At 35.2% G+C, this 13632-nt stretch overlaps 1 protein-coding gene across 2 annotated transcripts in view; it reads right to left on the bottom strand.

Annotated features, from left to right (window-relative positions):
• Positions 1-1064: 1064 nt before the first annotated feature.
• The window catches only part of LOC122553563 (inverted formin-2-like), a 63813-nt gene continuing 51245 nt past the window's right edge, over positions 1065-13632 (bottom strand). Inside the window, exons 17-23 of one of the 2 annotated variants that reach the window (XM_043697554.2) lie at positions 13308-13428; positions 13056-13220; positions 11348-11453; positions 10832-10996; positions 8569-9285; positions 5247-5303; positions 1065-2487 (exon numbers count right to left, since the gene is read on the bottom strand). In XM_043697554.2, coding sequence (XP_043553489.2) covers positions 5248-5303; positions 8569-9285; positions 10832-10996; positions 11348-11453; positions 13056-13220; positions 13308-13428 — 1330 coding nt within the window. In that variant the 3' untranslated portion in view covers positions 1065-2487; position 5247. The remainder of the gene's footprint in view (positions 2488-5246; positions 5304-8568; positions 9286-10831; positions 10997-11347; positions 11454-13055; positions 13221-13307; positions 13429-13632) is intronic. The other variant, XM_087989826.1, reaches the window with a different exon arrangement.

Below are 13632 nucleotides of genomic sequence, written 5' to 3'. Positions count from 1 at the left end.
AGAAAATATCCAATTCAAGCTATCCTATAATTCAGAATGATAACTGATCTCAGGGTCAGATGATATTAGTGCAGTAATAAAGCTTTCAACTATGATTTCTCGTATTAGTTCATTTACTGCATATAGTAGACAGCTTCTTTTAAATGCCAAGATGGCATTTATCTCAGGCCATTTGTCCTGGTGTTCTCAGATTCTTGATGGTTGTAATATGATTACCCACTAAACATGTCAGAAAAAGTTGTGAACAAAGTTCACAAAATGTCTTCTGTTTGCTAACAATGTGATGAATGATAAATGAAGTTTCTTTGTAACTGACCACAAAATCCAAGCTCATGACCTCAAACTTCTGAACAGCACTAATGCAGCTGCGTGCAATAATTATACTGACACAAGCCGTGGTGAATTTCTCCTGGAATCTCCCTATTCCAACCATCAAAGAAATGCATAATGCAGTATTGTGTGGGGAACCTGTTCAGAGCGGATTTTGGACAAGCCACCACACTTACCCTTTTTTTCAAGCATTAACTGCGATATTCTACTAAACGTTTAAGGTTTGGTCTCTTAATGAGTGTTAGTGAACGGATGTGTGAAAAGTGAGGAGAAGTTGGTGAACGGCTGAGACAAGTTGATGGATGAGATGAATAGTTGAGTAGTTAAGCTGGTGACTAATCATGTCAGGATAGTTGGGTCTGATGGGGGCATAGTCAAGTCCTGTTGGATGAATGTGTGAAGGAATGGAAGGGGATGTGATTAACAATCCAGCAAAGTACCTCAGCGTCAGAGACATTTGCTTAAAGTTTCTGGAAGCAGAGGAATGCTTCATTGGATATTTAAAGTTTCACAGCAATTTCCATAGGGGTCTATATATCAGAACATCTAAAGGATCCTAATATGCATCAGCCATCATCTATCTGGCCTCTATGGTTCAGGAAGATTTTAGCCATTGTATAATCAAAATTACTTTCCACCCATCCTCATCCTCATGACTGCTCTACTTCATGATTTAATGCTCTCAGCAGAGCTCACTTTGTAATGGAAATAAACATCCAGAATTTGAGTGTGAATGCCAGTTCAAGTGTTTTAATACTTACTTTATTAGAAATTATATTTGCATTTGTTAATATTTTTATTACAGTTTATTTGTTATGAAGGTTTGTTCTTTTTTCTTATAGGAAAGCTATTTTGTCTTTGAAATACAATATAAAAACATGGTACAAGAGTAAAGAGTTACATAAATATTTAACAAAATATTTATTTGTTGGTACAATATGACCTTATTTTTGTTATATTTTATCTTGTGCCCATTGAATATAAATATTCTAATCTTCAACCAGTTACCATTTTAAAAGCTTCTTTTACAAAATCATAGTCATATGTCTGTCAAATGTCTAGCTTTTTATTGATCGGAAAAGAGCATGAACAGCGATATGAAGTTGAAGGAGAACCCCAAGCAAAAATGCACTCCTAAAATAATAGACAAATGTTATGCTTAGAGAATAACAAAGACAATTGTTTAAAAATAAACAAAAATCTTTTATGTTGATTATTTGAAAGTTAAAAATAAGATTTAGAATAAACAGTAACTAAATAAAGATTGTACACTTATTTTTGTTTTCAAAACATTCACAAATTATTAGCATTTGTAGCACATTTGTCCACATATAACTGAACACTTGACTGTCTTTTAAAGAAGCAAGAACTGCAGAATATTAAATACAGTTGGCAATGTGACTTATGCTTTCAGCCAGAGATTACTGTCATATTTTATGTTCCAGTTTGCAGTGAGTCAATGAAAAATACTTTTACATCCTGTTTTATGCATTTACATTAGAAGTCTAATGTGAGTGTGCAGCAGCTTTATGCTAACTCTATATCTATGGGATTGTAAATTATGCAGCAAGGTCTGGACGAACTCTAAAGTGATAGTGAACGAGATTACCTTCCTGGAAAATTCACTCCGGTCATGTCCAGTATTGGGCTATGATTATAGATCCAGGCTGCATTTATTTTATGTGTTATGTTGGAGTAAGTCAAATTTCTGCCATTTCTTTTGTCAAGTATCATAACTGAATATGGCAATTTGCACAGAAAACGTATCACTCATTGGTAATAACACAATGCTAATCAAATTTGAAGTGTCTATGTAATCACAACTCAGTTGAGATTTTTCTCTTAAATATATTCCATTTAGACCTTTTGGAAACATCTGAAAAGTGTTTTTGTCTACTTTAGATGAGATTCAATGTAACAAAATGTAACAAAAATAATGCAAATTTAACCACAAATTTAAATAAATTCTGAGAAAAATGACATACATTCAATAATATTGCATATCTTAATCTCTCTTGAAAGTTTTGACTATGCTTTTAAATCATCTAATTTGTCTATCCAAACACATTCATTAGTTTTTGTTCTCGAGAACATGGTCTTAAAGTAGAGTCATCTGTGAATTAGTTTTGATGTCATTTTTCATTTTCTTCAGTTCTTCTGAAACAAAGATCAGACAAAATCAAGTTATATTTTTTAGACACGTGAAACAACTCAAGTGACTTAATTATTTTCTGGCTATTTTATTAGAATTTAAAGGTTTTATTTATTTCCCCAGATTCCCTCTTTGCGGTATGATTTCATTGGGTCTAGCTGTCCTTCAATACCTCACCAAGTTGGCCATTATACAAGTAAAAATCTTAACAGTAACAGTACAGAATTTATCTGCAAAGGACATTTTTACTAAGCCCCTTTGGCTTTCCATCTGTGTATACCCATGGTAGAATTTGCTGCAGAATTAACTGAAGTACAACTAATTTTCATTACTTTCTCCCAGTGCAGCATAGGCAGAGACTGAAAATAAACTTTTCGGATCTGTATGCCTCAGACTTAGCGCCGCCCTTTAAGGCAATTTTCCAAGAATTTCCGAGAAGGAGTTTCTCATGCTGTGAGTGACATGTTGGAAATTCAAGGCAACACTCATGTAAATTTCCAGTATGTGCTTAAAAGCTGCCAAGTGAAGGCTTCCCATTGAGAGTACAAACTAAAACCATCACTTGATGCGAATCTACAGACATCAGGAGAATGTAAATGAAGATAAAAGTGCATTTAGGAAAGCACATGAATATAACTAGCACGATAATTAAGCTTCATGGTCACAAGTACAATTACTGTTAAGATAGTAAACTATACTACAGATCAATTTCCTATTTGATGAAATGAATATGATAATGGAAATAAGTTAAAAATGTGGTCTCCTTAAAAAGAAAGAACAACTGACACATTGGACAATCCAAGTGAATAATTTAGTGTGTAAGAAAAAGTGAATCATGTTAAATGTTGTTGTGTTGGTTTTTCAGATGTATATAAAGTAATTTAAAAAAAAGGTTTACAGTAGAAATTTCTAAAGGATAAAAACATCTGAAATGTAATATATAATGTTTATGTTGACCTTTGGTTATAATCAATAATAGTAAATTACAATGTAATCTACCAGTTTCTGATTAAGTGATTGATCAAACATAATCATTTTAAAAACTTACCTTCCATTTGAGATAATGGTTTGTGTCTAGGTAGTCCTTTGCTATGGTAGCCATTTCTCAAGTATAAGCAAGCCAGCCCAATGTCCACACAGAAGCATTTCCTAGCAAGAGCTCTTGTTAAAAGAGGGAAGCTAGCTTAATTTGACTGCACTCTAGCAGGGAGTGAAGTCAAATATAGGGCTCTTGTGGCAAAGTCATAGTGTCCCTGCCTCTCAGCCAGAAAACCCACCTACTCTAGAGTGTGTCATAATATGTTGGAACAGGTAGATATTTTAAAAAAAAGCTACAGCCCAATATTGCTTCAAATGATATTAGCTAATTCAGCAGGGACTAGTTTCAGATGCTGGTCTTTCAGGATCCATGATAAATACGTTGGCCACTGCTCGAATCCTGTTTTCCACTTGCACTTCTGTTTTTTTGATTTGAGAGAAGAAGAGGTACATTTATGGTGAAAGTTGAATTGGGAGTCAGAGAGGGTCACAAAAAACTGTAGAGGCTGTCAATTCTTGAGGGATGCTGGGTAGAAAGAGAGTCCAGCACTGTGGCCAAACATTAAAATAAATAAAACATAAAATATTCCTCTATCCATCATTGAAACATTCCCTGTACTCAATCAATGCCAATCTATACCACTGAGTGTCCTCTACACATCTCCCCGTGGCCCTTCTGTTGTTGGTGCCTGATTAACCTGATGTTCAGTCAGCCTATCTAATACCTTACCTTATAAAAGAAAGAACAACTGACACATTGGACAATCCAAGTGAATACTTTAGTGTGTAAGAAAAAGCAAATCATGTTAAATGTTGTTGTGTTGGTTTTTCAGATGTATATAACGTAAGATTAATTTAAAAAAAGGTTTAAAGTACAAATTTATAAAGGATAAAAACATCTGAAATGTAATATATAATGTTTATGTTGACCTTTGGTTATAATTAATAATAGTAAATTACAATGTAATCTACCAGTTTCTGATTAAGTGATTGATCAAACATAATCATTTTAAAAACTTACCTTCCATTTGAGATAATGGTTTGTGTCTAGGTAGTCCTTTGAACCCTCTAATTAAACTACTTTTGCTATCACTAAAAAAATGCACACGGACGTCTTCCTTGGTAAAGACAGGTGTAAAGTACTTATTTACCACTTCACTTCTACTCTCTGCCTCTATGTGTAAATCCCCTTTTAGGTCTTTAATCATGCATGCTACTGCATAAATTCATAACGTAACAACATCACAAATGCACTCACTAGTGGTCCTCATGTTGAAGTCCAACAGAATAACTAGATTCAAAATGGGATGTGGTTGTTAAAAGGTTTTTTAAACAATAGAGATTTTGGTGATGGAATGGGACTTGGGCAGGGTGAACAAAGGAAGTCAATGCAATATACCAGTTATTAAAATACACATTTGATCTTCAATTTTAATAGAATCAATTAGACTGAATATTGGCAAAATATTTCACTGAATAAATACCACCTTTTTACATCACTGTCCATTTCCAACTTCACTCAAATAGTTTGAGAAACAGGACAGAAGTCATTGTAAAAGTCAATCTTTTCTCATTAATTAAATGGCTGAGTATTAGTGTTCATTGACAGCAGGCAATTTACACATAACAAAATAGCCTTTTTTCATTCAGTGAAGTGCCCAAGTAGAAAATGATCAAACATATGAGCTTTTTTCTCAGAAAGTATATTCAGCCGGCTCATACGTACCTTAGTGCAATAGACAGCTTTTTTTTAGTTTATTGCTTTTATTTTCGGAATGGTCACCTGTTTTGAAATGAAAATATCAAACAATAGCAACAAATTAAAGTTCAGAATATAAATTAAGGTATCAAAATATAAGCCTAAAATATAATGATAATTAAATGGCTTGAACAAGACCAGTTTGTTGCCATAAAGATTAAACAAGTCACTGATCTCCCACATGAAGGGACAGAGATGTATCAAAATTGAAAACATTCACAGCTTAACTCCTTGCTCCACTGGCTGATGGGACAGGAGAATAGAAAGAAAATGTCCACAGCAAAATAACTGAAGATTCAGCAAAGCAATTAAACTGCTGCTGCTATGCCATGTTGCATGGCTCTTAGATCTTTAGGAAGCAAGTTATTCTTTTACAAAGAAAGTGTATTGAATACTATGATAAGTAATTTATGAAAGGCCAATAATAGAAGGCAAATGAAATTTAGAAAAGGTCATCTTAATCACAGAATAAATACATAGAGTGAAAACCAAAAGTTATCGTTCATTCCTCATTCCAGGTATTTAAGGGGATCTGGAAAGAGTTTCACATCCAGTGCATTGAACACTTCTTGCTAAAAAAAAGCTATTTCTGATGATCCAAAATTGTCATTTCACCAATTTAGCATAAAGCCCAATCTGCTATTGGTTTAGCTTACCCTGAAACAGTATTCTATACTTTATCTGTATTAGGTGCAATCTCAGTAACCTCATTTCAAAGCTGAACAACTCCAGATTTTCCTCACATCTAAAAACTTAAATGTCAGACATTTACCCCTTCAGATTCTTCATATTGCCAACCCACATCTAAGTTAATCAAACTGTACTCAATATTCAAAGAACATAGAGAATTCCACAATTCCTGCAAACCATTTTCTCTGGTTTATATGTAATTAATTTAGCATTCAGTGCAACATTTCACTCTTTGGCATTTGTTAGTCCATATTTGTGTGAAATGTTAAACCAACAGTTACCACTAAATTAAGTTCACCTTCAATTTCACTTAATGTCAGTTTGGTCAGTGGGAACACTCTTGTCTACAAGGGAGCAGAGTGGAGAACTAAGGACCATTCCAAGGCTTCAGCATCTAAATATGCCTGGCACTTAAATGCATATTGAGGAAAGATGAAGAGGTGCTGCCTTTTTAGATATTTTATTCTGTCTTTTCAGATATGTTATGAGACATGCCTGAAGCAAGTGGGATTTGAACCTAGACCTTCTTGCCACAGGTAGGGAGATGACCACAGTGCCACTAATGTCCTTGGTGCAGTCTTTCTAGTAATTTTTATCAACCTATGTGGACACACGTCCAAGAGATGTGGGATTTGAACCTTGGTCTCTTGGCTCAGAGGCAGGACACTACCACTGTGCTTCAAGCACCTTCAGTGTTGCTTTTGTTAAAATAAATGTCAACAAGTCCTTCAGTTGCCCATTCAAAGAAACATTAAGAGACTCTGTGGCACTATTAAACGTTAGCAACTCAGAATTGTCGTATTGTTTTAGTGGGCTCATCAATCAGTCTCACCAAAAATATAGATTAACTGTTAGGTTATCTTCTTTTCTATCTCAGAGGTGCCACTGCGGAAATTAGTTGCTGCATTTTCCTATAAACTAACCTTAACTACATTTAGAAACAAATGACCTTGGAAATGTCTTACATCCTGAGGAGCTAATAAGTTGTATTCTTCTCTAGCTCCGTGGTAATATGTACTGCACCTACTTTACATTTAATTTAATCATGCAGCGCATCCCATTTCTCAAATCTAGATTTTATATGCTACTCTTCTACCCAAATACATATTTAATCTCCCACTTGTTTGCTTTCCTAACTGCTTTGAGTTTAAATTAAAAATTCATTGCCTCTGCGCTATACACTCAAGTGTGCCAGTGCTTGCCGTTTGACATTAAGTTGTAAAGTAAGCAAAAATATAAAAAGGATTATTTTTTGCAGCAGACTACAGAGAGATCTTTCATCAAATAATGGTATGGAATTTACGTATGCAGCCTTCCAATCTTCTATTTATTAAGGAGTTGGAAATGATCAGGTACCTGCATACTTGATCTATGCAACCATCAGTGAGACTCCTTTGGGTAAATAATTGGCCACAAACTCTCTATTTTACAGTGTTTGTTCAACCTAGGTAATTTGAATAGTCATTTGGCTGTACAGTACTTGAATATTGCTGAAAAAAAGGATCCATTTTGGGAATTTTTTTTCATCCTGACCTCATTAAAACAATTTTTAAGAATGCCATCGAGGGAAAACCTGCTTGTGAGAGGAGTCTGGATTGGCCTGCAACTAGATTCTGATTGGTAAAAATGTTGCCAAGGAAAATACAGCCCTTAATGTGGATTGACAATTAACTGCCAGGCTTTATTTAAATGTTAAACCAGGCAGGAAAATGAATCATCAAATGGTTGTCACCCATTTTATTGAGTTGAAACACAAGACCAGAAGGAATAGGCACAGGAGTAGGTCATTGGCTGTCTTGAGCCTGTTCCACCATTCAATAGGATTACGACCGATCTGACATACCTCACACATTTCCTGCCCTTTCTTCATAAAGCTTGATTTCTCAGCTGATTACGAATCTCAGTCTTAAATATACTAGAAGAGTTTGCCCCACAGCTCTCTGTGGTAAGAATTTCCAAAGACGCACAGCCCTTGCTGACACTAATTTCCTCCTCATCTCAGTTTTAAAATGGTGCCCCGTAATTCTGAGACCATGCCTCTGGTCCTAGACTCTCCCATAAGGAGGAATACATCCTCTCAGCATTTACTTTGTCAAGTCACTTAAGAATCTTATATGTTTCAATGAGATCACATCTCATTCTTCTAAACTCCAGTGAGCAGAATCCCAACCTGTTTCGCCATTGCTCATACTAGAGATCCTACTGAACCTTCTCCAAACTGCTTCTGATGAAATGATACCTTTCCTTAATTTAGGGGACCAAAACTGTAAATATGTGCAGTGTGTGTATGTGTTCCTTCTGTCTACGAAGAACATGGTCCTGAGTATTAATACATGTAGCTTCAAGTTCAGGGAAGTGTACCACACTGTAAGGCTGACTAACAATCCTAAAACCAGTGAAAGGTAAAAATATTCAACGATTGGTTTTTTCCCCCAGCAACACACGGTTAATTTCACAAATAAACTGCACCTTAAATCTGGAAAGGCCAGAACTATTTTAGCTGAAGCTTAATTTAAGATGCATTTTCAAAATGTATGAAATGTAACAGGATTACAGTATTGATGGAGTGAGTGTTTGGAGTAAACAGAAAAGAAATTACCTTTGAGTTTTTTGCTTTTCTCATCTAAAGAGTTTCTGGTAGATGATTTTGGTAAAGATGACCATGAAGCAGATCGAGAAGAACGAGTTTTTGAAGGTGTAGTATGATCAGTGTGCTGGACTTTTGATTTTGAATGGGAGATATTTGTGTCAGGTATGCTTTGGTCCACATTTTGTGATACTGTTATTGCAGTGGCCATGCTCGTGATTGAGTCAGGCACACTAGGTGTAGGGTCAACATGCTTAACCACAACTTTATTTTGGGAGTTTATATCATTAACAAGTTTAGATAGATTCCCATCTACAGTAGCATTAGGGCAGAAATTGTTTTCCTTTTTGTCTGCTGTATTGACATTATCTTCACTGCGACATTGTTCCAACTGTTCATGATCTTTTCCAAATAGATTTTCACAGTCAGATCTGGGGTTTTCCTTGCAAATATTTTCTTTATTTACTTCATTTGTATTTTTATCAGTCACAGCTTCTTGTCCTAATACAGTTTCAGATTTATTTCTTTCAGAGTTGGAAACTTGTTCAGCAGACAGCTGCTGTGTATTATTTTGCACCATGTCTTTTTGAGTAGGCAACTCTTCAACGTGTGGTTGTTGGGTAACAGCTTCCATTACGGGATCAGAAACAGCATCTGAAATTTGAGGTATGGTTGTACATTGAGGCGCCAATACTTTTCCTTTGTCTTCTGCAGAAGGGGCACTTTGTTCTGTAAATATATACAGATGAATAAAGTGTTGTACAGCTATGAAAGTGAGAGTTTATGCCATTGTCTATAGAGGCATTTTAAATAGTTCAAATGCTGGAAAATACCTGATATGCCCATTCCAAGCCACACAATTAAAAAAGTAAAGCAGTTACCACAAAAACAAATACTTGAAAATATATTTAATTTTACTTAAACTGCTTGAAATGATGGCCCTTGATCAGCTATAAAGCATTTCAAATGTTTCTTTAATTAGAAAGAAAGGCATAATCAACACGTAATAGAGCACAAATTTATATCAGAATTATTGAAACAGGATATAATACATATATTACGTATATTTAGCAGGATACTGGCAATTCAAAATTTGTGCAACTACTCATGTGGGCAATTTCAGCCAAACATGTAGGTAGCACACATGTATCAAAATAAAACAAATCAAGAGGAGAGAAAAGTTAAGCAAAAACTTAGATTTTTTTTGAACCAGCAAAAAAAAAGCAACTGAAGTTTAACTAATACAAGAGTGAAATATCATGCTTGGGAAATTAGATTGGATGACACAAATGGATGGATGAATAAACTGCTTTGATAAAACTGATAATTAAAGGCATATACTGGGTTGTCATACAGGAAAATCAAGTTGAATTCAACTGGATTAGTGTAAACTCATCACAGAAATCTCTGGGGCATACATTTCACACAAGAAACTGATAATGACATACATAAGTGTTAGATGTATCCTTTATAGTCTTACACTGGGTTAGATCCAAGTTTTTGCACCTGATTTAATGCTTTTGCCGAAAGCACTATTTAGATATTGCATGGTACATTCTACCTTGTACTCATTAGTCAGACAAAAAGATAGAAAATAGCAATTCCATTGCAAACAATGTAAACAATCTCACAAAAAGTAAATTTGCCATTATAGCAAGCGACTTCAGTTTTCAATAATGGAATAAACAAGCACCCAGACCAATAAGTCAAAACAAAATCTCTCATTTTCATTCTGTATTTCAAGAATGGAGAAAATCCCCAGTCATGGATGGTTTTGGGAAAAAAAGTCAATTCCCATTGAGCACTGCTTTTAACTAAATAAAAAGACAAAATTCAAAACAGAAGATCCCTGAACAAGTTTCAAAAGACTTCAGGTTATCATGCAATTCTGTACTGGTTAAAAATTATTTGACAGATTTGTAAAGGTATACAAATTCAAGGTACAAATTAAGCTTTGTATTCGTTTTTAATTAGATACGCACACTCCAATGCATTCCAGTAAGTGACTTCAAAGCACGTGCCCTGCAGCATATTAAGCATCAAGTAATATGGAAGTAAAACCTTTCAGATAATACAAGGCCATTATTTATTTGCCTTTAAAAGAATTGAAAATAACAGGGATAGGGAAAATTAAATTAGGAAACCAGGACTTGCAGATACCCCATTAAAAAAAATTGAGGTGACAATTAGGTCAATTTGGAAATGCTGCTATTTTAGCGAAAAGCTAGCTAAGCTTACAGTTTGAAGCTAAATGCATGCAGGCATGTGCTCTTACCCAGTGGTATTTTCAGCGTAGGTTTCTCAGTAACTGAACTTTTAGGAGCAGACAGAGATTCGCACCTGCTCCTGGCAGTCTTCTTCAATTGAAAACCCTTCCTTATGTCTGACAGAAGAGCATCAATAATACATCCCTCCTCTTGTTTTATTGATGATTTATGAACTATAAAACAAAGGTGGTCACAATTTACTAGAGCTTCTTCAATATTAAAAAATTATTTCACAAATTTAGATCAAACGTAAACATCTTCAAGTCAAACGAAAACTAGTAATAAATGGAGGAACTTGACATATTGTCAAGTTTAGATCAACAATTCATCAGATGCAAACTGGATCCCCATCTCATATTGATTGCTTTTATATTAATATAGAGTTTGAAGAACAATTCCACACTGCATTTGCTCTTAACCAAAAGTTTCTTAAATGTATTACGTTTATTTATTAAAACAATAGTAAATTCATTTAAGTTTTTCTTTAAATCAAGACAGAACTCCTTTCTATGATTCACACTTACTAACTTGTCCATTCTCTCCTTTTTGTCTTTTTGCTTCTTCTTCTTCCTGAAGTTTTTGTTTCCTCTTCTCTGCTTTTGCAATCTGCTCCTTTCTGAGCTTATTTTCCTTTAAGCACAAAAAAAATGCTACTCATTTTCCAACACCAACATAGCAATGATGAGGCTAGGCTAAAACAATTACTCACAGACCCAGAATGAGAGAGTTTATTATAAGAGGAGGGATCACTCTGAATGCGTGTCACTCTTTCATTCAATGTAAACAGACAGCCTTGTACAACAATTGTGTAATGTCTGCTAGTACATTCAAAGCCCTTTTCAACTGACAGTCATCAAACGAGTAAACTTTGGTGGCAATGATGGCCTTTTTTTTCATTTATTTATGGGATGTCACTGGCTAGGCCAGCGTTTATTGCCCATCTCTGGTTGCTCTCGAAGTGGTGGCGGACTACCCTCTTGAACTGCTGCATTCCATTTGATGTAGGGACACCATCAATGCTGTTATGAAGGGAGTTCCAGAGTTTTGACCAGGCAAAGGAACAGGGAAATATTTTGAACTCTGGATGATGTGTGACATGGAGGGGAACTTGCAGGTGGTATGTATTCCCATGTACATGCTGCCTTTGTCCTTTTGGATGGTACCGGTCCTGGTTTAGAAGGTGAATTTGGGAAGGGCGGGTGGGGGGGTGGTGTATATGGCTTGGCAGGTGTTTGGACAGCCAGATTTAGGCCCTTACATGGGCATTTCATGCCCACAGGTTTGGTAATATAATGCTCGTGTGAGGCTAATGTCATAAAATACTAAGAAAAGGAAATACTCCCGTTGCAAAAAGTTTAATTAGTATCCATTTTAATAACTTTAAGGTTTATTGTGAGATGTCAATTTACAATGCTTTAAATTAAGGTCTTCATCACAAAACATGCAACAGACTTATGTTGCATGTTGAACAGTGAACCATATTTTGGGGCTTGGATTTTAAAATAGAAGTAGATTGATGTGATGGTATTTTCTTTGAAAAACAGGTCAGGAATTCATTTGGAACAGTGCATAATTTCCAAGCAAACATGCAAATGCAATGAAGAGCCTGGGAGAACCCCGACAATTTAATGGACAGAATGTTCCTCTTACTTAGCTTACAACAGGCCAGAAAACCAATAGATTTAATTTCTTTTAGGGCAGGGGAACTAGTCTTCATAGATGTAGTACTTTTGCTTTATGAAGCTTATAGGCCAGAGGACACTGGATAGAAATCTTCAAGTGTTTAGAACAGGTGAAGCCCAAGTCATTAAAATTGTGAAAATGTAAAGTCAGCAAAATTGTGAAAGTGTATCAATATTGTTTCCACAATCCAAAGAGGAGAAACACAGGAAGGGGTTAAGTAAAAACTTAAATAGAAGAGACAGGAGTGAAGTTTCTGTGAATTGTGAAGAGGACATAATTGCAAAATCGATCGAAACTTGATTTTGCCGTTTGTGTTAAGATCAGTGGAATATAAATGTAGCTATATTGGCTTTTCTCTCTCTCTATTTTCATTATAAAAGGTGTTGTGTATTAAAGGAACAGCTGCAGCTTTGTGTGAACATGTTTCAGTGACAAACCAACTGCAGAAACTAAATATACCAAGTCAGGTTTCGTTCCAGGATCTGACATAACCAATATTATCATCAGCTGGAATTATAACAGCTGTATATTGAAGTTATGAAGAATTACCTTTATGGCTTTGAGGAAACAATCTCTGAAGGTTCTGATAGTTAGAAATAGTTCCTCTAGTGATAATTTACTAACATCATCACAGAAGTACTCAGCCAGTTTCTTCCTCTCTGACTCAATATCTTCCACGAGTTCCTTCAGCTTAATTGCTTCAGACAAACTTTCCTGAAATCATAGTTTTAAAAAGAAAATAAAAAGTTTCACACTAGGCAACTAAAACACTCAATTATTTGAAGTTGCAGTTCTACTTGCCTGGATAGGTTTGTCGAACAGTAATTTTATATCATCTGCTGATGACTTGACTTTACCACCAATCATCTTGAGGCGCTCCAAGAGGTTGACTGTATCCGACTGAAGTGAGTCCACACTCAAGCTGCCAGTAAATATAGTCTCCAAGTTATAAAAATGGTGGATTGGACAACAATTAACAGTGCAATGTTGATGGATGGGGTAAGTGAGAAAGGGAAAAGAAACAATAGCATATATTTCACCAACACAGTAATCTTGGCTATTGTTTTATCTCAGCTGATTTCCTTTTCTGGTACTTATCCCACACCGTGTTTCTAGGAGACAGTCT

This window comes from Chiloscyllium plagiosum, unplaced genomic scaffold (genome assembly GCF_037043375.1).
Source record: "Chiloscyllium plagiosum isolate Xiang-an unplaced genomic scaffold, Cpla_swu_hap1 HiC_scaffold_8, whole genome shotgun sequence".
NCBI lineage: Eukaryota > Metazoa > Chordata > Chondrichthyes > Orectolobiformes > Hemiscylliidae > Chiloscyllium > Chiloscyllium plagiosum.
This window is presented reverse-complemented; position numbering and strand designations above follow the sequence as displayed.